The following is a 26,779-nucleotide window of genomic DNA, read 5'->3' on the forward strand; positions in this document are numbered from 1 at the left end:
AGATGTTCAGAAAACAGAGGCCAGTCCATTTTCATCAGCCCTACTACATTATCCAAGAGCTTTTGCACTCCTTGAGGCATGGCTTTCTTTGCCATGACCTTGAACAGGCTTTCAGTTGTGCTGTTCTCGTTCCATGCTCCACCAGTTTCCTCCCTCCATTTATTTTGAAAAGACCTTAGGAATTTTGCAGGACACTCTTCATCCCTTAGCCTCTCTCCCTCCAATTTAGATGGGTCCATCTTTTCAGGGTATTGTTTCCTCAGCTGGGCCCATATTCGGCTCCGATATCCATTAAATCCTAATGGATCGTGGCTGTTTCCTAACAGCACCGCCGGCATGTGTGCTCCCTTAAAAACTTCTTCTGTAGCAGCAGTTCCTGCCATGTGCATGAGCAATGCTTTGATGTCACCCAAAGCCAAAGTGACTCCTGCTGTGCTTTCTTCTAATGCTGTGATCCACTTATTTGCTCCCTCATTCAAGTCTGGCAGTCTTCCTGCTAGACCAATCATGTCACAGAAGGACCACGGAGTATATTGAGGAGTCTGGTTTCGACCCTTGGTCACTAATGGCATCTGGCGAAGGGGTGCCTGTTTAACGTTTGGTCCTGTAGTTTTTCCATTTCAGAGTTGCATCTCTAAGGGGCTGAAAGAGGCTTCTGGCCTGGTTGTCCATTCCGCCAGTTCTATTGATTCCCCTTGTAATACTCTTGAATGTCTTTGCATCTCTTCCAGTTGTTCCATCTCCTCCAGATGTTCCAGCACCAGCCATTTTTTTTCCAAATCTTTTAGCATTTCTCTACTTTCTGCTCTTTCTGCAGACGCTCCTCTAGGCGTTCTTTTGCTCTCGTAAACTCCTCATGTAATATTGCTCGGCGTCTTTTTCCCTCCACTTCATCTTCCACTGTGTGAGCTCCTCTTGGTGATGGGAGCTGAGTCCCCTCACATTTTTGGGAGGGAATGAGCACGGGGTGTCATTATATCGTCAGTTCGGTATCGTCGTTCTGTATACTGTGACCCCTTCTGGCTGCATTCCTCCTTTTTCTGGCTCTGTACAGGTAAGGTATGTCGTCTCTCTGATCCACAGGCTGTCATTTCCTTATCATTACATGTTGTTCTGGCTTTGTTTGGATCTAATTTGTCCACCTGGGAGCGTGTCTTCTGTCCATAAGTCTCACAGGCATCGAGATATGCTGTCCTGGCTTTATCTGTATCTAATTTATCCTCCAGGGAGCGTGTAGTTTGCCTGTAAGTCTCATAGGCGTCGTCGACCCGCACACTTCCTCTCTCTTCCTCACAGAGAGAGGAGGCAGCTGATACCCTTGATGACTCATTGCGCGCTGGAAGATCTTGTGTGTCCCAGTTCAATATGAATCGTCCGGTAATTTCTCCCTCTGCTTTAGCTTCTTGTCCCACCAGTGGGCACTGTTTTACTCGTACAGCCTCTTGCTGGGGGGAATATGGAGGTGGCTGGCTTGTTTCCATCGGAGCTGAGGGGGTAATTTGCTGCTCTGCCTCCTTTTTCTTGCTTTTCAAAGCGGGCATCTGTTTTATGACCAATATATGTTGCTTAGCAGTGTCTCTAAACCAGCTGAGCACTTCACGTTCTCTGGCGCGCTTTCCTTCCCTGCTGTTGCTGGTGTCTTTTGCCTTGTATGTTTGATGTTAGCTTCTACTTCTTTACAGCAGGCCACATCGAAAGTCCCCTTCTCAGGTCACTGAAGGATGCCTGTTGTTCGCTTATGCCACGTCTCCATACAGTGTCTTATTTGTTTGACCTGGTCTGGATGCTGTCTTATCACTAACTCCACTGGGGTTAGCAGTCCTTCCTGTTTTGTTATTTTAGCTCCCATCACTCCTTGTTTAGCACTGCCTTCTTGCCTGGTGATTTCTGGCTGTCCGTCTTCCCTTGTTAGTATCAAAACTAATATTTTGCCTACTGTAATAACCTGTTTTAACTTTGGTACTAACTCTGGGTTGTACTTTAAGAACTCACTCCCGTCTTCGGCTCGGGTTTTTTCGAGATATCCAAATTTACCTGTCTCCCACTCTACGTTCCTGGGAACAATCCAAATCTGCAGCCGCGGATCTATTGCCCCCCTATTTCTCCCCGAGATTGTTAAATTTTCAGGGATTCCTAAAAAAGGGCGCAAAGGACGAATAGCTGCACTTTTGGGGTTTAGGCACAGGTTTTCTAATATTGCAGCTAGGGTGAATGGCACCCATAAACTGTGTATCACGTCTTCCCAAGGTACTGCTGGGAACTCTTCTTTTGTTTGATTCAAATTTATGATCTTTGTCAGTTGCCACAATTTCTGGTTAATTTCTTGTTCAGTTTGCCAGTGTTCTATGCCGTCCTCGTCAAAATATGTGTGTTCCAGCCAAAAATGTGTTTTTACGCCTTTAGTTTCCACATTTCCCTTATTTAAAAAATGACTGAGGGTCAATACCTCATCATCACTATCACTTTCCTCTCTCTGTTTAGCCATTCACTATTTTTACACTCTGTTCTATTTATTTAGTTTTACTCTTGCGTGTTTGTGTCTTTTTTTTTTTTTTTTTGGTATGTTCGACACAATCATACACGTTTTCTGCACCTGTGTATGTGGGTATGTGTGTGTATGTGCGTGAGTGTGAGTGCGTGTGTGTATGTGTGTGTGTGGGGGTGCGTGTACGCGTGTGCGTATGTATGTGTATGTGTGTAAGTGTGTGTGTGTGTGTGTGTGTGTATGTGCTCTGCACTCCTTATCTACAACTGCTCTGGCTTCGCGCCCAGACTCATGCACAGGCTTGAAGGACCCTGCCTTGGCACAACGCCCAGGCTTATTATCTGTTGTTTTTGAGTTTCTTTTTTTTTCTCTCCAAGCACATACACTAAAAAGGGGCCTTTTGATTACATTTCATACATGTATATATATTTCTGTACACTACTTCATACTAACTTTAACAGAATTATCACCTCTTCTAGATTATGTAAAAAGATATGCCCTTATCCTAGAGGCATAAAAATCAGCTCGTTTTACCCTTAAAACGCTAATTTCTTTTTCTCAAGATATATTTTGTTCACCCGTGCAGACCCCCCACTCTTTTGGAGCGGTATCGTGAACTTTCAGATATGCCCTTATCCTAGAGGCATGACCTTGGCCTTTGACTCTAAGCGCTTACAAAAACTCACACTTATGTTTGTTTTGATTAGGTATGGCACAATATTGGCAGCAGTCTAATTTAAGAAAACCTCAACATTTGATCTGTTGGGCTGGTTGCGTTCCATGCTATTCCAATCTACCAGATTCAACTTAATGAATGTTCCAGGATGGAGATAACATGCAGCTCCCAACTCAACGCTCAAAATTTTTTTTTTTTTTTCTTGGTTTAAGAAAATTTCAACACTTAAATCTTTTTTTCTTTATACTTGTTGAGTCCCATAGCATTCCAGTCTACCAGATTCAACTTAATGAATGTTCCAGGATGGAAATGCGATGCGACTCCTAACTTGGCGCCAAAAAAGATTTTTACATTGGGTGTCAGGGAAATACTGCTCTGATCTTTCTAGCTATCCCTGCTTTATTGCCAACCTAATCAACCCTCCCGCAAAAACCACAGTTGCTAACATCCAAACAGCTATACATACATTAAATATGATCTCATCACATTCATTCCTTTCCGCACCATGGTTTTGCTGAGGCATAGCAAACACAAACATCAAAAGACAGACAAAAACATTTAACATATATTACACCCGCTACGTGGCCTCTTATAATTTGCTTAAATTTAGACAGGTTAGGTTCAGAGGAATGGATCATTTACCTGGGCGGATCACATCTCCCACACAGACACCACTATTAATTGGCAGATATTAAAAAGGCTCTGCTTACCTCAAGGATTTGGGGGCCCGTGGATCTGGGGGAGGTGAGAGTGCCACCTGGTAAAGGATCCGACTTCCTCCTGGCTGGCTCGCCATAAATTTTGTATCAAATTGTTGCAGAAAAAGGTACCAGAGCAAAAAACTCTCTCTTGAAAATAAAAAGGGAGTCAGAGGTCCAAGCAGCAAAGCGTTCTTTAATGCCAGCATGAAAGGAGAGCAAGTAGCACTTTTACAAAGAACCAAATCGCTCCAAAGGTTTTTCTTTGGGTCATTGTTTTTATGCCCTTGGGTCGGCTTAGGTAACACCTTATCATCCACCCTCCCTAATTTTTGAGGATATGTACTGACATATTCAATTCTACCTGATTATATCCAATTTTTTATATAAGTATTGGGAATCATTTTACACCATTATTGCCAAGTTGTCTTCTGGCCTTTTTTATTTTTTTGTAAGTTATTCTAGTCATTCTACACCCTTATTTCTTGATCTCCTCCAGAGAGTATGTTTGAAAGGTGAAGACTTTAGCAGACCCAAGCAAAGTGACATGTAATACAAACACACTCAAATTTCTCCAGTGTATGATTATAATTCTTCTATCGTGCCTCTATACATACATTGTGATTAAATATGGTTCATGAGATTATAACTACACCAATACAAATTGTATCACACTAGCCCTTATTGCTTATAAACTTATAAAATCAATCTGCATAGCTTAATATTGTCTTTAAGCACACCAATGACTTTTAATGAAAATACACCACAAAGAAGAGAAAAAGGGAAAGCAGCCACAGCGGATCGAAGCTGATGATGAAGACCAGCAGTCAGACTGTAGAAAGCTCACAGATCACTGTGGAGGAGAGAAAATGACATTTTAATTACAAACACAATCTGAAACAACATCCTGATGATTTCTCTGTTCTTACAGTCGGACCAGCAGAAGATCTGAAAATGTAGTTTGTCCTGAGAGTGGAGCTGGAGGAAAGATCTTTCAAGAATCATGTCAACATCATGTGTCAACATATATTTTTTTAAATGTATTGTTAATAGTTTTGTATCACTACAATGAAGAAAAATATCAGAAATGCGTGTATCAGTGTCTATGTTTGATTGACAGCAGCTAGGGGGGCGTGTCGGTGTCTGTGTTTGATTGACAGCAGCTGGGGGACGTGTCGGTGTCTGTGTTTGATTGACAGCAGCTGGGGATATGTGTTGGTGTCTGTGTTTGATTGACAGCAGCCGGGGGACGTGTCGGTGTCTGTATTTTATTGACAGCAGCTGGGGGACGTGTCGGTGTCTGTGTTTGATTGACAGCAGCTGGGGGACGTGTCGGTGTCTGTGTTTGATTGACAGCAGCTGGGGATATGTGTTGGTGTCTGTGTTTGATTGACAGCAGCTGGGGGACGTGTCGGTGTCTGTGTTTGATTGACAGCAGCTGGGGGGGCGTGTCGGTGTCTGTGTTTGATTGACAGCAGCTGGGGGACGTGTCGGTGTCTGTGTTTGATTGACAGCAGCTGGGGATATGTGTTGGTGTCTGTGTTTGATTGACAGCAGCTGGGGGACGTGTCGGTGTCTGTGTTTGATTGACAGCAGCTGGGGGACGTGTCGGTGTCTGTGTTTGATTGACAGCAGCTGGGGATATGTGTTGGTGTCTGTGTTTGATTGACAGCAGCTGGGGGACGTGTCGGTGTCTGTGTTTGATTGACAGCAGCTGGGGGATGTGTCGGTGTCTGTGTTTGATTGACAGCAGCTGGGTTATGTGCTGGTGTCTGTGTTTGATTGACAGCAGCTGGGGGACGTGTCGGTGTCTGTGTTTGATTGACAGCAGCTGGGTTATGTGCTGCTGTCTGTGTTTGATTGACAGCAGCTGGGGGGACGTGTTGGTGTCTGTGTTTGATTGACAGCAGCTGGGGGGACGTGTCGGTGTCTGTGTTTGATTGACAGCAGCTGGGGTTATGTGTTGGTGTCTGTGTTTGATTGACAGCAGCTGGGGTTATTGTGCTGCAGCTGAGCAGCTAGTTAGCTATCTAGCTGCTAACTGACATTAGCGGTGCACTAATGTGAGTTGTTGTTCAGAGTCTGTGGCTCTTGTGATGTGTAGCAGGATGCGATCAGGCTCAGTGTGACCATCTGCTCTGCTGATGATAGAACGACACGTCATCGCTTTGCAGAGACTTGATCTGCTGTATAGAAACAAGGACTCCAGCTAAGTGGATGATGGAACAGTATTTAATCTAAATAATGTAAAACTAGGGGGCGCCATCATGAAACCAAAGAATTTAAAATATAAATTTCTCCCTATTGGTATTTGATTTTTTCTAATAAGAGAACACAGGACGAGTGATTGACAGAGCAGATATGTTGCTGTAGCAGACCAAAAAAAAGTCAGTTTAATTTCAGTTGGACTTAAAAAATGACATGAAGAAAAAATCTGTTTCATAAATAAATTATACAGAAATAAACAAAAATCGACATAGTATTAGACATAATATACAGAGTAGTTTAATGAACAAGTGGATCATTAAAATCTAAAGAGTTCATCTTCCAGGGAGCAGGTATGAAGTCTGTCCTACACATTAAATGATGCAGTTTACTTTTGTTAAAAGCTTTAAAAGATTTTGTGTCCATCAATATTCAGACCAGAGCTGCAACTAACGGTTATTTTTGTTATTGATAATCTTTTAATCAAAGAAATGTTAAAAAATAGTAGAAAAGGAGCCTACAGTGATGTGTTCAATTAGCTTGTTTTGTCTGACTATCAGTCCAAAACATTAAGATATTCAATTTACTGTCATATGTGACAAATAAAAACAATAAATCATCACATCTGAGAAGCTGGAGCTAAACAACATTTTGAGCTTTAAACTCAGACTTCTGCTGGTGTCTAATGACTGATGTGACTTTTTTACCTTTGACAGAGACAACAAGGAGAGCTGCAGCAGAGGATGAGGACATGAAGGATGTTATGACATTGACTGATATGAAGCAGGTTCCTGTTTTCTGTTGTTTTTTCTGTTTTTTTGAGTTTCCAAAATTGTTACTTCCTCATTTAAATGCAGCTGTAGTTCCCTACATCAGAGTAGCTGCTATTTGAACATTAATTAGTTTTTACATAAAGAGGTGAGAGTGACAGAAACAATCTGTTCTCCGTCAGCTGCTGCTGTTTTTAACAGGATGTGATGGAGGTTAAATGTTAAATGTAATGTGTTAAAAGTTTGATGTGATTGTCTGTGACTCACCTCCACCGTCACACATCTCTGAGTTCTCTGCTGCTGCTGCTTTCTTGCAAACACATGTCCTGTAAAGAAAGATGTAAAAACATTGAGAAGTCCAAAAAAACTCTAAGATATTAATTTACTCAAAAAAGTTTACGATAATGGGGCAGCCAAGGTGCACAGAGAAGGGAAAGACGTCAAAGAGATGAGAACTCCAGCAACACTTGTAATATTATTCAAATCAAGTTATCTATATGCCACCTTCAGGTGGGAAGAGCAAAGGACCGAGAACGGATCCCTGAGGTACTCCATGAATGAAATGTTAGGTGGAGGATTTACAGTCCGCAACAGTCAAACAAAAGGTTGTTTCAGAGAGACAGAAATAAAACTAATGTAAAACAATACCTGACAGGTCTATCTAAAGATGGAATAACCATGGAAACGTTCTCATATGGTGATGTTTTGAGACTGATGTACTGAGTAATGATTACAGAGAGAGGAAGGTGACAGTTACCTTTTGATGATGATGGCTGTCGCTATGACGATGAGCACAGTGTGCAGCGTGAACAGAACCACACGAACAATCAGCAGTTTCGTGCCTGTAAAACAGATCAAACGTTTCTGAGACGTTTTTTAAAGAAATGTCCAAACTGAACTGATCAAACATCTCTGTGATCGTTATCTAGTTTATCTGTATTATGACATCATGGTTCAGTTTCAATCATATCACATGATGTTTATCTGCAGATCAGATCAGATCAGACTCCTGCAGGTTGAGCTAATAAACACTTTTAGTGCTGACTGACTCTAACAGACTGGAGGAAACAAAGGTTACGATATTGTAACCCTGGTTCTATAAACACAGACCTTCTACTGGACTATATGGGTACTAGTTCTCCTCCAATCATACGCACGCATTCACTCACTGAAATTTGCATGTGTGTAGCCTGCTAATCAGGACCGTGTCCCAAAAAGTATTTAAGGCAGTGCTCCCGCTGCCTAGCATCCCACCACCCCTTCAGCAAACAGTGTAGGAGTGGCAGGGTCCATAGGAAGAGGGCTCCACCTGTGCTCATAGAACTAGGGTTACAATATCATATCCATCGCCCTCTGCTGGACTCTATCAAAACGTCTGGTTTTGGTGTAAAAACTGAGCAGATGTCACGCTGTTGTCCTTTCCACATTCAGTAAACCTCCATCTGGATCTGACTGCCAGAACACTTCAAATACTGCTCAGACTTTCACTCTGCGACACAGCTAATAATGTTTTGGGGTTTTTTCACACAAAAATGTTTAATTTACTCTTTAATTGTTTGAGATCAGACGTCCTAAAGAGACGTCCTCTCCACATAGAATAAATGTCTTCGAGGTTTTTGACAGTTTAACAATGATGTGAGTTTTATCTGGTTAATAAGAGTGATGAAGTGTTTATTATTGAGTCTCATATCTTCATTGTTTTGTTTAGTTCATGTTTGATATGAGTGGACATGAGAGCTGCAGTTCAAAATGTGTCAGAAACGTTCAAGAATAAAGTTGTTGGGTCAGTTTGCTTGAATGTTCTGTAACGTTCCTGCTGATGAAGAGTTCAGTGATTTAAAGTCTGTGTTTTCCTCAAAGAGCTCAGACTCAGACTGGAGTTAGCATTAGCATTAGCATTAGCCTGCTGCAGCGTCTCAATGTGCATCAAATTGAATCAAAAGAGATAAAATTGTACTTTTGATGATCATCTTTTTCTGTTTTGTTTATCCTGACAGCTGGACAGTTTGATAGAAAATGTTCATCTGAACATCAGGGATGTATAAAGCTGCAGAATGAACACTGTATACAGACACCTGAGCAGAGAAGCTAAATTGGTCCGTTGATGATGTAACAACATATTTCAACATTGTTTGTTGGTACCTGTCAGTACCTGTCAGTACCTGTCGGTCAGCACTTGTCTGTTTAAAGTGTTTACAGACGCAGTTTGTTGAGTTTCTGACAGCTCAAAGATAAAACTGATCTAACAAACCTTCATCTTTCTCCTTCTCCTCTGCCTCCTCCACACGCACGGCGTACGGCGGGGAGATTGTCTTGGTATTGATTTTCAGACCACAGGTGTAGTTCCCAGAATCCTCTGCAGTCAGCGGGCCGAGCTGGAGGGCGGGGCCAGACTGTGGGAGGGCGCTGCCATCTTTGAACCAGGTGACCTCCAGCTGGTGGAAGGTGCAGGTTGTTGTTCTGCAGCTCAGTGTGACTTTTTGATTCTGGCAGAGCTCTCCGGCATCACTGGAGCTGTTTATTCTCATTCTGACCGGTTCTAAAGTAAAAAAGTATTTCAGTTTCTCTCTGTGACCACAGATGATTATTACTGGAGGCAGCAGCAGTCAACATGATGTTATTATCAGTACATGCAGCAGACATGTTAAAAGTTTAAAGGCAGTGACAGTAATGTACAAGAATCAAACTACACAGGTTTGCTTCAGTATTCAGGAACATCATGTAAGAACATTTCTTCTCCTGAAGCTCTTCATACATCTCTGGTTTCAGCCTGATGAACATCTGAGCTGAACGTTCCTGACATTTCATCCTAAAATGTGCACATAAAGGAACGTGAGGTCTACAGTAGGTGATGTTACACAACATGAGACTGGACAGACCAGCAGAAACAGCCTGAGGCACAAACATCTGGCTGCATGATGATGAACAGAAGTTTGTTTTACCAGAAACTGGAACGTCACAAATTCTCCTCAATCACTCGTACTTGATTTTTATTTTTAAATCTGAGAGAAGTTCACATCGTCACTTCTTAGATGTGAGGATTTGCTGTTTTTCTTCAACATGTATAAAAGGTTCTGCACATTATAAATTATATTTTTTCACTATTTTGTAACATTTCATTGACCAAATGTTTAATAGATTAATTAAGAAAATAATCGTTAGTTGCAGCTCTAAAACTAAGTTGTAAAAATGTTTTTAAGCTCATTAGATTTATTTTTTATTATTTACCAGAACAAGACAAATCAACACAAACATCCTGTTCACTGCACAAACAGAAACAACAACAAACAAACAAATAAGAAAAACATACAAAATAAACAAGCAGAGAAACGTTACTAATAACAACAACAACAAGTCCCACAGGACACCCCCTCTATACTTCCTGGAGCTGCTTGTTACACTAGTTTTCATTTTTAAAAAGTTTCTCAGAGTGAACTTCCAGTCATGAATTGTTGGAGGTTTGATTTCCAAAACTTTAACTTTTTGCACATCAAAGAAGAGAAAATGATCATCAAGCCCAACAGATGCTTTATCTGCTCTAAACTATAGTTGTGAATACAAAGTGAAGGAGATAAAGACATACGACACTAATATTTCTCCATATCAAGCCGTAACTTTTGAACCTTCTAACAGTCCCAGAAAGCACAGAGCAGGAAACTGTCCTGGTTTTAGGACTACAAACTCTAAATCTGATTCATCTTAATAAGTAATACTTGTGTTATTATTAGTATGTGAAGCTCTTACCAGCGACTCTGACTCTCACTCCTGACTGCCCAGTAAAATGTCCTCTAGGGTTGTCAGCTTCCATTCTGAAGTAGAAGATTGCGTTGTCCTTCATCTGAATGTCTCTGATCTGTAAAGTGCAGTTTCCCTTCATGTCTCCCAGGTATTGGTAACGAGAGTCGGGCATCGTTGAGTTGCTGTCATACACAGTTGGGGTGGTCCCTTGACAAACTTCATGGTCCACACACCAGCGGACTCTGACGATCCGCATTGGAACTTCTTTTCCATTCTGATTGAAGGACTTCAGTGGTGTGAAGGTGCAGGGGAGGGTAACAGTCGACCCTTTCACAGCACAAACAGGAGGTTGATAGTTTACATCTACACCAGCAACACCTGCAGAAAAACACAACAGAGTGAAGACAGAGTTCAGGAAAATGTAAACTGAACAATAACTTTAATTTGACAACAGTGATGGAAAATACAAAGTTCTGGATTTGATGATTTTGATGTGAAAAACAGAAACTGTGTTTGGACAGAAATATAAATATGTGATGTTTTAGAAAACGCCAACAACAGTAATTATATATATATAAATATATACAATTCATTTCTTACCAGCCAGAAACAGCATGAAGCTCCAGGGAATCTTTTTGTCCCAAACTGCCATCCTTACTTCTTTATAAGTCAATTTAACTTTTTCCTTGTTATATCTGATCAAACAGCAGCAGTAACAGCACTGACTGACCATCAAACTGACAGAAATAAAGTCACATTTCCTCCTTTTTATATGTTTGTTTTAACCAGTTTCTCAACATTTCCTGTCATGTTGACGCCTCTGATCAGAAACAGAATAGAGCTGTAATGGAGAGCATCATCCTGATCGCCTCAGTGACATGAAATGAGTCATTTTGCATCTGTTTTTTTCCGTTATTGAGTTTGTGAGTATTAACTTCTCCCCTGAACAGTGTTGTCCAATCGTAGCTCAGCAGACGTACCTGTGCATGGCAGCTCACTGAAGACAGACTGATTGAGAACTTGAAGTGTGGAAATGATGTTAATTGCCAATTTACTAATAAACATAAAAAAATAAATATATAAATATAAATAATATAAATATATAATAATATAACAGCTTCATCACCTATAAAACAAACATGTTGTGTTTGTGTCAGTCAGACAGTCATTAATGGACTTTTCTTTATTCCTTTTCCTCCTTTCACAACATAGTTTCAGTAAACAGGTAATAAGATGTTAATAAGTATAAGTGGCTGCTTCAGTTATATCACACTGGAAGAAATGTGAGGCAGCAGCCAGAAACACAAGATAACAGACTTTAGCTTCCTGCTGTTTAGTCTACAGATCCCTCCAGACATGTATTAAGATTTATAAAAATACTCTACTACTATACTCTACAATAATGTGTGTCTGACATGTTTTAGTACTTTAAAATCCTTGAAATAGCATCTATCCCCTCCCTCATCAAAAACTCCAGAATCTCTGAATATGTAAATATTGTTCATTTCTAAAGTTTTCCTGCTGGACACAAGATGTCATTATATTTACTGTCCACTGTTTTGTTTGTTTGTTTTGTTTTGTTGAATGTCTGAATTCATAGTGTGCAAATGTACAAGTGTAGTTATAAATGTATAAATGTAGTGTTTATCCACACACATATATACATATATATATATATGTGGTGTATGGGGAAGTTTGCTGCTGCAAACTAAATAATATGCAGGTTTGTTCACTTCCTTCCAAGTCTAAAATTTTCTCATCGTTCATTTTCTATGAAACTCTTGTTCCTATTTAGAACGACTATCAGTAAACTTGAACTTCCACAAAATGATGAAACTGACAGATGACCAAATATAGAAAAGAGTTACTGACAGGAGCCACACACACACACACACACACACACACACACGCGTGCGCGCGCATGTTCAATCAATCAATCAAGACCGTACTCTTTAATATACATAGACCCAACAATTCCCCCATGGAAAAACTCCCCTTTAACGGGTAGAAACCTCAAGCAGACCCCGGCTCTTGGTGGGCGGCCATCTGCTTTGACCGGTTGGGTTGAGAGAGAGAAAGAGAGAGGGAAAGGGGGAGGGGGGGCAGAAGAAAAACAATCACAACAACAAACAACAACAAGCACAAGCAGCAACAGCCAGGGAAGGATGCCATCAGGACTGTGAAGGACCACGAAGGTTCGGCCCAGAACCCAGGGTTTCCTGTGAGATGAGAAAGCACAAAAAAACTCCGGAGAAGAAGCAAAGTTAGTGACATGCATTGATGTTACATGAATGCATACAGATGGAGAGGAGGAGGAGGAGAGAGGAGCTCAGTGCATCATGGGAAGTCCCCCAGCAGTCTAGGCCTATAGCAGCATAACTAAGGGCTGATCCAAGGCGAGCCTGGTCATCCCTAACTATAAGCTTTATCAAAAAGGAAAGTTTGAAGCCTACTCTTAAACATAGAGAGGGTGTCTGCACCCCGGACTGAATCCGGTAGATGGTTCCATGGAAGAGGAGTCTGATAGCTGAAGGCTCTGCCTCCCATTCTACTTTTAGAGACTGTAGGGACCACCAGTAAGCCTGCATACTGGGAGCGCAGTGTTCTAGTGGGATAATACGGTATTAGGAGCTCTTCAAGATATGATGGTGCCTGACCATTAAGGGCTTTATAAGTTAGGAGAAGGATTTTAAATACTATTCTAAATTTTACAGGAAGCCAATGTAGTGAAGCTAAAATGGGAGAAATGTGATCTCTTTTTCTAGTTTTAGTCAGAACACGTGCAGCTGCATTCTGGACCAGCTGGAGAGTCTTTAGAGACTTGTTAGAGCAGCCTGATAATAAGGAATTACAATAATCCAGCCTGGAAGTAACAAATGCGTGAACTAGTTTTTCTGCATCTTTTAGGGACAGGATGTGCCTGATTTTTGTGATATTACGTAAGTGAAAAAAGGCAGTCCTTGAGATTTGATTTATGTGGGAGTTAAAGGACATATCCTGATCAAAGATAACTCCCAGATTCCTTACGGTGGTGCTGGAGGCCAGGGTAATGCCATCCAGAGCAGCTTTATCATTAGATAATGTGTTTCTAAGGTGTTTAGGGCCAAGCACAATAACTTCAGTTTTATCTGAATTTAGTAGTAGAAAATTGCAGGTCATCCAGGTCTTTATGTCGTTAAGGCATGTTTGGAGTTTGTTTAACTGATTGGGTTCATCTGGCTTCATTGATAAATATAATTGGGTATCGTCTGCGTAACAATGAAAATTTATGGAGTGTTTCCTAATAATATTACCTAAAGGAAGCATATATAAGGTGAATAGAATTGGTCCAAGTACAGAACCTTGTGGAACTAGTCTGTCTAACTTTTGCCTTCATGGAGGATTCATCATTAACATGTACAAACTGAAATCGGTCTGATAAATAGGACTTAAACCAGCTTAATGCAGTTCCTTTAATGCCAATTAAATGTTCCAGTCTCTGCAAATGGATTTGATGGTCAATTGTGTTGAATGCAGCACTAAGATCTAACAGGACAAGTATAGAGACAAATCCTTTGTCTCTATACTTGCAGTTAGGAGGTCATTAGTGACTTTCACCAGTGCCGTCTCTGTGCTATGATGCTTCTAAATCCTGACTGAAAATCCTCAAATAAACTATTGTTATGTAGAAAGTCACATAACTGATTAGAGACTGCTTTCTCAAGGATCTTAGAGAGAAATGGAAGGTTAGATATAGGTCTATAATTGGCTAAAACACCTGAATCAAGAGTAGGCTTCTTAAGAAGAGGTTTAATTACAGCTACTTTAAAGGACTGTGGTACATAGCCTGTTACTAAAGACAGATTGATCATATCTAGTAAAGAAGTGCTCACTAAGGGTAAGGCTTCCTTAAGCAGCCTAGTTGGGATGGGATCTAAGAGACAGGTTGATGGTTTAGCTGAACAAATCATTGAAGTTAGTTCAGACAAGTCTACTAGAGAAAAACAGTCCAAATATATGTCAGGATTTACTGCCGTTACCAAGGTTCCTGTGTTTGGGGAGAGAACGGTGCCTGTTGAGGGCAGAGAATTGAATTTTGTCTCTAATAGTTAGAATTTTATCATTAAAGAAGCTCATACAGTCGTTACTACTGAGAGCTATAGGAATACATGGATCAGTAGAGTTATGACTCTTTGTCAGCCAAAGTGCTGAAAAGGAACCTAGGGCAGTTTTTATTCTCTTCTATTAATGCTGAGTAATAGGCGGCTCTGGCATTACAGAGGGCCTTCCTATATGTTTTAAGACTATCTTGCCAGACTAAGCGAGATTCTTCTACTTTGGTGGAACGCCAAATCCTTTCCAATTTTCGCGATGTTTGCTTTAATTTGCGGGTTTGGGAGTTATACCATGGAGCTAACCTCTTACGTTTTATTATCTTCTTTTTTAAGGGGGCGATGGAGTCGAGTGTTTGTCTTAGTGAGCCTGCTGCACTATCAATAAGATTATCAATTTGGGAGGGACTAAAGTTAACATAAGAGTCCTCTGTAGTATTGAGACATGGCAGTGAATTCAGTACTGACGGAACTGCTTCCTTAAATTTATCTACAACACTATGTTATACTGCAATAATATATTTATGAATCCATGAACTCTACCTTGATGTTACAGACAGATAAATACCTGAACCTGCCATCTTCTGTACAGTGAGGGATGTCACCTTGTTGCTTGGCAACAGCCACATACACACACACACACACACACACACACACACACACACTCTCTCTCTCTCTCTCTCTCTCTCTCTCTCTCTCTCTCTCTCTCTCTCTCTCTCTTTGGCCTCCACACCTCTGAAGTGAATCCAGCCCCTCTGGTATAAATGTAGTGTGTAAATGTGAAAAAGCTAAAAAAGGTTGGAAACCACTGGTTTCCTCTTTAACAATGTGTTGTATTTTAAAAGCTTGTTATATTATCCATTGTGTCAAATCTTCATCTGAAAACTACTTCCACCTGCAGCTCAACAGGGAAACACTGTCCGAGGAAACACAAAGAGGGAATTTGATGCTAAAAAGACTGTAAATGTGTCAGATATCCACTTGATATGACTAACTCAGACTGCTGAAGCTGAATAGAAGCTTCACACAGACTTTTAAATGACTGTGTGGACACACTGTGGATTTTGGACTCCATCACTTCCATTGAAAGCACATTTGAAGGATCTTTTAATATCCAGTATGAACAGGAAGAATGATTACAGACACCTGACTGCTGGTTTAAAAGACACTGGAAACACTGGGAACCTGTTATTTAAGTTTATAACAAAAACTTGAACATTCTGTGAAGTTTCACATACTTACTGATTAGCTCAACAATGCAAACCAAAGATGTACAGTAATAAAACACCATCACTAAATACAGTTGACTGTCTACTAGATAAAAACAAACAAGTTTGTAAAAACACAGATTTTGTAGTCAACAAAGTCTGAGTGTTAAAAACTCCTGCATAACTTTTATCCATGTAAATTAATTTCATATATATGTATAACAGAAAACCACAAAAATCTCAATATGTCCCCTCTAATTGATGCTTTTTCTTCTTTTACATTTTACTAAACTGTATATCTTTGTGTTTTGGAAGCTGATTGGACAAAACAAAAGTGATGACATCACCTCGGATCCCAGAAGTTGTGGAAGACATCTTTCACAATTTTCTGAAGTTTTATAGGTCAAACAATTAGTGGATTAATCAAGAAGATAATCAGCAGATTAATCGATAATGAAAATAATCTTTAATTGCAGCTCTACATATTTGTGTGAAATCCCAAAAAACATGTTTAGATTCAGTAATAACGAAAATTCAGGCCATTTTTTGAGACCTATTTTCAACAAAACACAGAAAACGATTCAGTATGTAACTTTATTCACCACACAAGTCCAACTGCAGCTGCTAAATAAATGTGAAATCAAATAAGAAATAAATTGAGTGAAACAGACTCCATATTTTTATGTTAGCAATGTGTCTTCAAATACAAATATTCTGAATATCTTAATGAGCCAAAGCTGATAAATGAAGACAACAAAGAGTCTGATGGACAGTAAACAATATCTGGACACCATTAAAAACAGAATGATTCTTCATGTGAAAGCAGCTGGTCAGATAGATACAGTTCTTATATACAGATATATAGAATATATCATATTAGAGCAGATATGTTATTATTCAGATGATAACGTCAGTCTGCCCTCGTGTCACAGCTGAAGTCTGCAGGCTGAAACAGGAAGCAGAGCTCAAACAGCACAGATGAGATGAAGAAGAGAAAAAGGGAAAGCAGCCACAGCAAATCGAAGCTGATGATGAAGACCAGCAGTCAGACTGTAGAAATCTCACAGATCACTGTGGAGGAGAAAAAAGTGACATTTTAATTACAAACACAATCTGAAACAACATCCTGATGATTTCTCTGTTCTTACAGTCGGACCAGCAGAATATCTGAGATCTTGTCCTGAGAGTGGAGCTGGAGGAAAGATCATTCAAAAATCATGTCAACATCATGTGTCAACATAATTTTTTTTAATGTATTGTTAATAGTTTTGTATCACTACAATGAAGAAAAATATCAGAAATGTGTGTATCAGTGTCTGTGTTTGATTGACACTGATACACTGACACTGAGTGGCTGTGGTTCAGGAGGTAGAGCGGGTCGTCCACTAATCGGAAGATCGGGGGTTCGATTCCCAGCTCCTCCAGTCCACATGCAGATGTGTCCTTGGGCAAGACCCCAAAATTACATACATACATACACTGATGGCATCAGTGTGTGTGAATGGTTTGCTTTCTCTGATGGGCAGGTTGGGACCTTGCATGGTAGCCCCTGTACCCACTCAGCATATGAATGTGTGTGAATGGGTGAATGTGATTCGTAGCGTAAAAAGCGCTTTGAGTGGTCAGAAGACTAGAAAGGCGCTGTACAGTCCATTTACCATTTACCATTGACAGCAGCTGTGGGAGTGTGTCGGTGTCTGTGTTTGATTGACAGCAGCTGGGGTTATGTGTTGGGGTCTGTGTTTGATTGACAGCAGCTGGGGTTATGTGTTGGTGTCTGTGTTTGATTGACAGCAGCTGGGGTTATGTGTTGGGGTCTGTGTTTAATTGACAGCAGCTGTTTAATGTGCTGCAGCTGAGCAGCTAGTTAGCTATCTAGCTGCTAACTGACATTAGCGGTGCACTAATGTGGGTTATTGTTCAGAGTCTGTGGCTCTTGTGATGTGTAGCAGGATGCGATCAGGCTCAGTGTGACCATCTGCCCTGCTGATGATAGAATGACACGTCATCGCTTTGCAGAGACTTGATCTGCTGTATAGAAACAAGGACTCCAGCTAAGCGGATGATGGAACAGTATTTAATCTAAATAATGTAAAACTAGGGGGCGCCATCATGAAACCAAAGAATTTAAAATATAAATTTCTCCCTATTGGTATTTGATTTTTTCTAATAGGAGAACACAGGGCGAGTGATTGACAGAGCAGATATGTTGCAGTAGCAGACCAAAAAAAAAGTCAGTTTAATTTCAGTTGGACTTAAAAAATGACATGAAGAAAAAATCTGTTTCATAAATAAATTATACAGAAATAAACAAAAATCGACATAGTATTAGACATAATATACAGAGTAGTTTAATGAACGAGTGGATCAATATAAAGAGTTGTTGGGACGGGCAGTAGTGCGTTTGGTTATTAGCAATAATTCATAATTATCACAGATAATTATGAATTATGAAAATAAGATATTGTTAACCTTAATCAATAATTCGGGCACCAACTGTTGGATCTGTGAGGAACACAGTTGATTATTGGCAATAATCATCAATTATCAAGGATAATTAACTAATTATGACAATTAATAGAATTATTAATATGAATTAACAAATATGGGGAACCACCCGGAAACCGGGACCAATAACCAAACAAGGTAGTCTCATAAATGGGAGTTCACCTAGAATGTTAATATCTGAGAGATATCAACATTCAAGGATGAACAAAGAAGGGTGAATTCGAGCTCTGACTCCTTCAATCAGCCACTTTTCACAATATTACACACAATAATGACAGAAAAACTTCTCTTTAAAGATATAACAGTGTTTATTAAACTTAGCAAAATTAACAAAGTTAACAAATGCTTCATTCAATAAACGACTATTCTAGAATCTAATCCTACCAAAAAAAACACAAAGAGCTATGTACAGGGTTGGACACATGCAGGGGAATGCGTGTGTGTGTGTGAGCGTGCGTGTGTGTGTGTGACAAGGTGGCAACGGGGCCTGACGTGATGACGTCGTCAGTCTGTGACGCAGACGTGACTATGGGAGGAAGTTACGTCGTGCGAGAACCGGATGGCAGAAATGTGGCGGTGTTTTGTTAGACAGAAGCAAGACGGCGCCGCCTGGTGGACGACGTCTCGCACTCACCCACTTCTGTGAAAAACACATGTGTCTGATGGCGGATAAAGAAAGACAAAGCGAAGCTTTGTCCAACGTTATCTGACCATCAGATGTGCAAAAGATGTCGGTGCGTGTATGTGTGTGTGCGCGCGTGTGTATGTGTTAGTCAGAAGAGAGAAGGAAGAAGGAAAGAAAGCGATCATGAGAGGAAGAGAAGCGGCTTTGTCCACAGACAGTGCGCATACGGACGGCAGTCTGTAACGCACGTTGTCTGGTTTCTGACCGACAAAGCAACTTACTTCCTGACACATGATGGCACAAACACAGCAGTAGTCCCGAGCGGGACAAACACAAAACAGTCTAGCGTGGTGAACACAACTAAACAGGCAGCAAACTTAAAATACTCCTAAGAGTAAACAGAGAAAAATGGACACAGCGGTCCGTCAACAGCACAACAAACAATAGCAATAAAGCTAAAAGCTAAATGCTATACAACAGCAACTGATGCTGATAGAAACACACAATTAACACTGCCTCTGCACAGACTTATGCCTCTTACTTGGTGGCTTCAGAAAGCGAGCTGGGTTTGTGTGTAATCCGTCGTTATGTCCGGCTTCGTCCTGGGCTTGGATGCAGACGGTGGCCGTTCTCGCACGGTCGGCGAAAAACACGGCAGCTGGCTCTCGGTGGCGTGGCAGAGAGAACAGCAGAGTCGACTCGGTGAAGAAGCGTTACTTCCTTCGAGGGAATTTGAGGACGCTGGTTGCAGCAGCGGTCTCTCTCGGATCCGGGAATGTGTTCGGGTGAACACGGGCGAAGTCTCGTCTTGTCCGGCGAGGGGAGTCTTCGATGAGGGGAAACACGTGCGTGGGGTACCCCCTTTAGTCAGCTGACTCACAGAGGAACAGGAGTTACCCCTAGCTCAGTGACATGGGAAAGGCTTGTGCTTCAGGGCACGTTCAGTTTTTAAAGGGGCGGTGATGTCATGGCTGCATCATCAGGACGCTTCGCTGTGCAGGAGCGTCTCCACCAATGAGACTGTATGTTGACTGTTCCCTGCTGAGGTGTGAAAATCACAAAGCATCCTTGGAAATGGAGTTTGCAATGGACTCCCATTGTCTAAGCAGCATTTTTGGCACTATTCCTTTGTCTCTGGGAAAACAAAGGAATAAAGCACCTCGTGGTCAGGCCTCACAGGTTACATGTAGGCCTTCTCTGTGTGACCTCATGGTTTGAGGCCCAACATCCCCCCTTTGGTCTGAAGAGTGGGGTGCTGGCCACAATCTTCAGAGCAACCCAAGGGCCGAGCAGTCCCTGTGGGTTAGAAGTAACCTGGTGGTCACACAGTCCATGTGCTCTAGAGACAGTTGGAAGGCTGGAACAGTCCGTATTTCCTGAGAACAAGAAAGGGGTTGAAACAGTCCATACAGTTCACAAAATTCAGAGTTCAGAGGCTTGTTTGGGCAGCTACTGAGGTAAAGTCTGAGGCAAAGTCTGAGGCAAAGTCAGGCTAGTGACAGAGGCAGAGTCTGGGCAGTGTTCTAACAAACCTATGTACATTCAGTATTAACCAACACAATCTTTTTGCTGCTCTTTGGTTATCACCACTAAACACAACACAAAGGTCATGAAAGAAAAGAAAGGAAAAGGGAAAGGTGGTTAAATGAATAGGCTTACTCCTGAAGGAGGTTGGAGTTAGCCAGTGGACTGGCGCAGACTGGCATGCTGGATGGAAGGAGGGAGTCCAGTCTGGCCTGTGTGTTGAATGTACCTGTACAAGATGTGTGAATCCTAGTTGTAACTGGATTTGAAGTGCATGGCCAAGACTATATGTCAGATGTGTTTGTGAAGGTTGCATAGCAATAGTAGTAGCAGATCTAAGAACTTAGTCTAACTTACATACTCACCTATGTTACACCTGACCTCAAACCTGACATGATATCTAAGGCATGCAAAGGTTATGGGGAAACAAACTGCAAACTGACGGTAACCATGGTAACGGAGGGAGTGGTAGTAAGCATTAGTGCATGCTTGGTTGTGGGTACAGTACACTACGATCCACTAAAGGGGACACTACCACAATGGCTCCACCCCCCCTTCGATGTGGAGGCTGCTCCATGCATCTAGGGAGTGGAAATGGCTGGAAAAGCTCAGTCAGGGGGAAGGTCTGGTCATCACCCCTGTGGTTTTGTTTCCCACCCCGCCGGCGAGGTGGTCAGCGCCTGGGAGGTCCTGTTCTGCCATCCATCTTGGCGCAAGGCATCTTGTTGCCTTCCAGCACTAGGTTGGCATTTCCTGAGGTGTGGATTCACAGGACTCCGGCGTCGTCTCCTTGCCCTCTAGCAGGGCACGTGAGGTGAGGTGACTCACCCTGGTAGCGTTCGACTTCCTGGAGATAGTTGTCGATGTCTGAATCTTGACTATCAGAGTCGAAGCATTCGATGTCGCTTGTGAGGGACTCGAGCTGTCAAGTGCGCAAGCGTTGGTGTCGATGTGGCGGCGGACTGTCTGCAACATCAGAGACTCCAGAGTCGCTCAGGTCACCAAGGCGATGAGGACGACTTCTTCCTCCTTCTGGTGGGGATGGAGTTCTGCTGAGACAGGGGTGCGAGCTCTGTGGTGTGGTCAGCTCACTGGTCAAGGGGGGCCTGGAGGCATTCACGCCGCTCTCATCTGTGGAGTGATCCTCCCCCCTTTGATCTGAACACGAAGGGGTGTGGCTGAGGACTAAGAGGGGTGCACCATCGGAGTGAGGGGCACCTGCATCCATCGGGTGGGCTGATGGAGGCACTTGGCAGTCATCTGGACTGTTGAGGTCGGGGACTGCATCACCAGGGGTCGCTAGGCTACTAGCTTGCATCTCCTGGTGGACTGGGGTCATCTGCTCCTTTACCTGTAGGGCTTCTTGGGGCAGGCTTCAGCTGGTGGCGTTGGGAGAAGGTTCCTGGGTGGCCATGTCGACAGCGGTGCTCGTCTGTCCGGTCTGGCCTTCTTCACGTCTGTCCTCTGGTCTTGTCTGAAGAGACTGGATCTGCGCGCGCAGGGTTCTGTTTTCGTCCTGTAGCCAGAGTATTTCAACACCTGAGCGTAGGCGGTCTTGACACAGCCTGCTGTTCTCCTCCAGTACAGCCTGGGTGCTGTGTTGCAGCTGGCTCTGTTGTGCTTGGCTCTCTGCGGCTAGCAGCTGGGCTCTGCGCTGATGGAGGAGAAACATCTCACCAAACAGGTCCGGGATGCTGCGCCTGGGCTTCTCGGCCAGGTTGTAGGCGTACTCAACTAATCCCTGTAACAAATAATCACAGTCGCTAACACTATAGCAGTTGAGATTCTCTCGCTCCTTTCTGGAGAAGCGGAGGAGGGCAGTGACGACATCCTGCATGTCTTGGTCATCTGGCCTCTGGGGAGCTACGGCTCCGGCCACGTGGGGTACCTGGTGACTCATTTTACTTGTTGTAAATGCACAGTACATGGTGGCTCTAACAACTGTTGTGGTAAAACTGCTAATGCTGCACGAATGCACAGGTGAGAGGCAGACCTGTGACTTACACAGTTGATTACTCAAAACTGCAACCTATCTTGTCCTAACAGGACCCTAATGGTGACTCTAGCACCTAGGTGAGAAACAACCAGTTAGTGTCTATGCTAATTACTCTACTACCTATCCTATGTAGGTGTTAATGTGGTGGCTTCGGCACCTCTGGTGAGTAAAAGCTGGTTACTGTGTTGGGGGGGTAAACAACTAGCATGCAAAATGCTAACAACTCTCTGCTAACACAACCACTAGTGCACACTGTATACAATACACAACCACACTGGATATGCTTGGCAGAGAACAAGAGAAGTCAAAATTTCAAAAATTGAAATTTTGGTGGGAAAATTATTAATAATTCAAAAATTATTAATTATTGATTATTGTGCTTGAATATTGCAAAAAGGCTGATATCTCAGGAGCCTCACACTGGGCACCATTAATGTTGGGATGGGCAGTAGTGCGTTTGGTTATTAGCAATAATTCATAATTATCATAGATAATTATGAATTATGAAAATAAGATATTGTTAACTTTAATCAATAATTCGGGCACCAACTGTTGGATCTGTGAGGAACACAGTTGATTATTGGCAATAATCATCAATTATCAAGTATAATTAACTAATTATGACAATTAATAGAATTGTTAATATGAATTAACAAATATGGGGCACCACCCGGAAACCGGGACCAATAACCAAACAAGGTAGTCTCATAAATGGGAGTTCACCTAGAATATTAATATCTGAGAGATATCAACATTCAAGGATGAACAAAGAAGGGTGAATTCAAGCTCTGATTCCTTCAATCAGCCACTTTTCACAATATTACACACAATAATGACAGAAGAACTTCTCTTTAAAGATATAACAGTGTTTATTAAACTTAGCAAAATTAACAAAGTTAACAAATGCTTCATTCAATAAACGACTATTCTAGAATCTAGAGTTCATCTTCCAGGGAGCAGGTATGAAGTCTGTCCTACACATTAAATGATGCAATGTACTTTTGTTAAAAGCTTTAAAAGATTTTGTGTCCGTCAATATTCAGACCAGAGCTGCGACTAATCTTTTACTCAATGTAATGTTAAAAAATAGTAGAAAAGGAGCCTACAGTGATGTGTTTGTCTGACTGTCCAAAACATTAAGATATTCAATTTACTGTCATACATGACAAATAAAAACAATAAATCATCACATCTGAGAAGCTGGAACTAAAGAACGTTTGGCTTTTTCTTTCGATCAACTAATCACTGCAGATTTAAACTCAGACTTCTGCTGGTGTCTAATGACTGATGTGATTTTTTAACCTTTGACAGAGACAACAAGGAGAGCTGCAGCAGAGGATGAGGACATGAAGGATGTTATGACATTGTCTGATATGAAGCAGGTTTTTTTGAGTTTCCAAAATTGTTACTTCCTCATTTAAATGCAGCTGTAGTTCCCTACATCAGAGTAGCTGCTATTCCAACATTAATTAGTTTTTACATAAAGAGGTGAGAGTGACAGAAACAATCTGTTCTCCGTCAGCTGCTGCTGTTTTTAACAGGATGTGATGGAGGTTAAATGTTAAATGTAATGTGTTAAAAGTTTGATGTGATTGTCTGTGACTCACCTCCACCATCACATGTCTCTCAGTTCTCTGCTGTTGCTGCTTTCTTGCAAACACATGTCCTGTAAAGAAAGATGTAAAAACATTGAGAAGTCCAAAAAAACTCTAAGATATTCATTTACTCAAAAAAGTTTACGATAATGGGGCAGCCAAGGTGCACAGAGAAGGGAAAGACGTCTAAGAGATGAGAACTCCAGCAACACTTGTATTATTATTCAAATCAAGTTATCTATATGCCACCTTCAGGTGGGAAGAGCAAAGGACCGAGAACGGATCCCTGAGGTACTCCATGAATGAAATGTTAGGTGGAGGATTTACAGTCCGCTACAGTCAAACAAAAGGTTGTTTCAGAGAGACAGAAATAAAACTAATGTAAAACAATACCTGACAGGTCTATCTAAAGATGGAATAACCATGGAAACGTTCTCATATGGTGATGTTTTGAGACTGATGTACTGAGTAATGATTACAGAGAGAGGAAGGTGACAGTTACCTTTTGATGATGATGGCTGTCGCTATGACGATGAGCACAGTGTGCAGGATGAACAGAACCACACGAACAATCAGCAGTTTGTCACATTTGTCATGCGTCATGCCTGTAAAACAGATCAAACGTTTCTGAGACAGGACAGAAAGCTGCTGGACTGACGACATTTTTAAAGAAATGTCCAAACTGAACTGATCAAACATCTCTGTGATCATTATCTAGTTTATCTGTATTATGACATCATGGTTCAGTTTCAATCATATCACATGATGTTTATCTGCAGATCAGATCAGATCAGACTCCTGCAGGTTGAGCTAATAAACACTTTTAGTGCTGACTGACTCTAACAGACTGGAGGAAACAAAGGTTATGATATTGTAACCCTGGTTCTATAAGCACAGACCTTCTACTGGACTACATGGGTGCTAGTTCTCCTCCAATCATACGCACACATTCACTCACTGAAATTTGCATGTGTGTAGCCTGCTAATAAGGACCGTGTCCCAAAAAGTATTTAAGGCAGTGCTCCCGCTGCCTAGCATCCCACCACCCCTTCAGCGAACAGTGTAGGAGTTGCAGGGTCCATAGGAAGAGGGCTCCGCCTGTGCTCATAGAACTAGGGTTACAATATCATATCCATCGCCCTCTACTGGACTCTATCAAAACGTCTGGTTTTGGTGTAAAAACTGAGCAGATGTTGCGCTGTCGTCCTTTCCACATTCAGTAAACCTCCATCTGGATCTGACTGCCAGAACACTTCAAATACTGCTCAGACTTTCACTCTGCGACACAGCTAATAATGTTTTGGGGTTTTTTCACACAAAAATGTTTAATTTACTCTTTAATTGTTTGAGATCAGACGTCCTAAAGAGACGTCCTCTCCACATAGAATAAATGTCTTCGAGGTTTTTGACAGTTTAACAATGATGTGAGTTTTATCTGGTTAATAAGAGTGATGAAGTGTTTATTATTGAGTCTCATATCTTCATTGTTTTGTTTAGTTCATGTTTGATATGAGTGGACATGAGAGCTGCAGTTCAAAATGTGTCAGAAACGTTCAAGAATAAAGTTGTTGGGTCAGTTTGCTTGAATGTTCTGTAACGTTCCTGCTGATGAAGAGTTCAGTGATTTAAAGTCTGTGTTTTCCTCAAAGAGCTCAGACTCAGACTGGAGTTAGCATTAGCATTAGCATTAGCCTGCTGCAGCGTCTCAATGTGCATCAAATTGAATCAAAAGAGATAAAATTGTACTTTTGATGATCATCTTTTTCTGTTTTGTTTATCCTGACAGCTGGACAGTTTGATAGAAAATGTTCATCTGAACATCAGGGATGTATAAAGCTGCAGAATGAACACTGTATACAGACACCTGAGCAGAGAAGCTAAATTGGTCCGTTGATGATGTAACAACATATTTCAACATTGTTTGTTGGTACCTGTCAGTACCTGTCAGTACCTGTCGGTCAGCACTTGTCTGTTTAAAGTGTTTACAGACGCAGTTTGTTGAGTTTCTGACAGCTCAAAGATAAAACTGATCTAACAAACCTTCATCTTTCTCCTTCTCCTCTGCCTCCTTCACACGCACGGCGTACGGCCGGGAGATTGTCTTGGTATCGGTTTTCAGACCACAGGTGTAGTTCCCAGAATCCTTTGCAGTCAGCGGGCCGAGCTGGAGGGCGGGGCCAGACTGTGGGAGGGCGCTGCCATCTTTGAACCAGGTGACCTCCAGCTGGTGGAAGGTGCAGGTTGTTGTGCAGCTCAGTGTGACTTTTTGATTCTGGCAGAGCTCTCCGACATCACTGGAGCTCTTTATTCTCATTCTGACCGGTTCTAAAGTAAAAAAGTATTTTAGTTTCTCTCTGTGAGCACAGATGATTATTACTGGAGGCAGCAGCAGTCAACATGATGTTATTATCAGTACATGCAGCAGACATGTTAAAAGTTTAAAGATTATAAAGTTTGTTTTACCAGAAACTGGAACGTTATAAAAATGTTTTTAAGCTCATTAGAATTATTTTTTATTATTTACCAGAACAAGACAAATCAACACAAACATCCTGTTCACTGCACAAACAGAAACAACAACAAACAAACAAATAAAAAAAAAACAAGCAGAGAAACGTTAACTAATAACAACAGGACATCCCCTCTATACTTCCTGGAGC

At 41.6% G+C, this 26,779-nt stretch overlaps 2 protein-coding genes across 3 annotated transcripts in view; one reads left to right on the forward strand and one right to left on the reverse strand.

The window, feature by feature from the left end:
- Nucleotides 1-26,171, reverse strand: part of LOC122987547 (HEPACAM family member 2-like) — a 35,544-nt gene extending 9,373 nt beyond the window's left edge. The window contains exons 1-6 of one of the 2 annotated variants that reach the window (XM_044359468.1): nucleotides 11,173-11,289; nucleotides 10,579-10,950; nucleotides 9,086-9,373; nucleotides 7,592-7,676; nucleotides 7,102-7,160; nucleotides 4,631-4,712 (exon numbers count right to left, since the gene is read on the reverse strand). In XM_044359468.1, the coding sequence (XP_044215403.1) occupies nucleotides 4,687-4,712; nucleotides 7,102-7,160; nucleotides 7,592-7,676; nucleotides 9,086-9,373; nucleotides 10,579-10,950; nucleotides 11,173-11,224 (882 nt within the window). In that variant the 5' untranslated portion in view covers nucleotides 11,225-11,289 and the 3' untranslated portion in view covers nucleotides 4,631-4,686. Of the gene's footprint in view, nucleotides 1-4,630; nucleotides 4,713-7,101; nucleotides 7,161-7,591; nucleotides 7,677-9,085; nucleotides 9,374-10,578; nucleotides 10,951-11,172; nucleotides 11,290-24,131; nucleotides 24,191-24,621; nucleotides 24,725-26,159 lie in introns of those variants that run through there. The other variant, XR_006404516.1, reaches the window with a different exon arrangement.
- The window catches only part of tg (thyroglobulin), a 38,906-nt gene continuing 35,595 nt past the window's right edge, over nucleotides 23,469-26,779 (forward strand). Inside the window, exon 1 of the mRNA XM_044359419.1 lies at nucleotides 23,469-23,484. The gene's annotated coding sequence lies outside the window, so the exon portion shown is untranslated. The remainder of the gene's footprint in view (nucleotides 23,485-26,779) is intronic.

This window comes from Thunnus albacares, chromosome 8, assembly GCF_914725855.1.
Source record: "Thunnus albacares chromosome 8, fThuAlb1.1, whole genome shotgun sequence".
NCBI lineage: Eukaryota > Metazoa > Chordata > Actinopteri > Scombriformes > Scombridae > Thunnus > Thunnus albacares.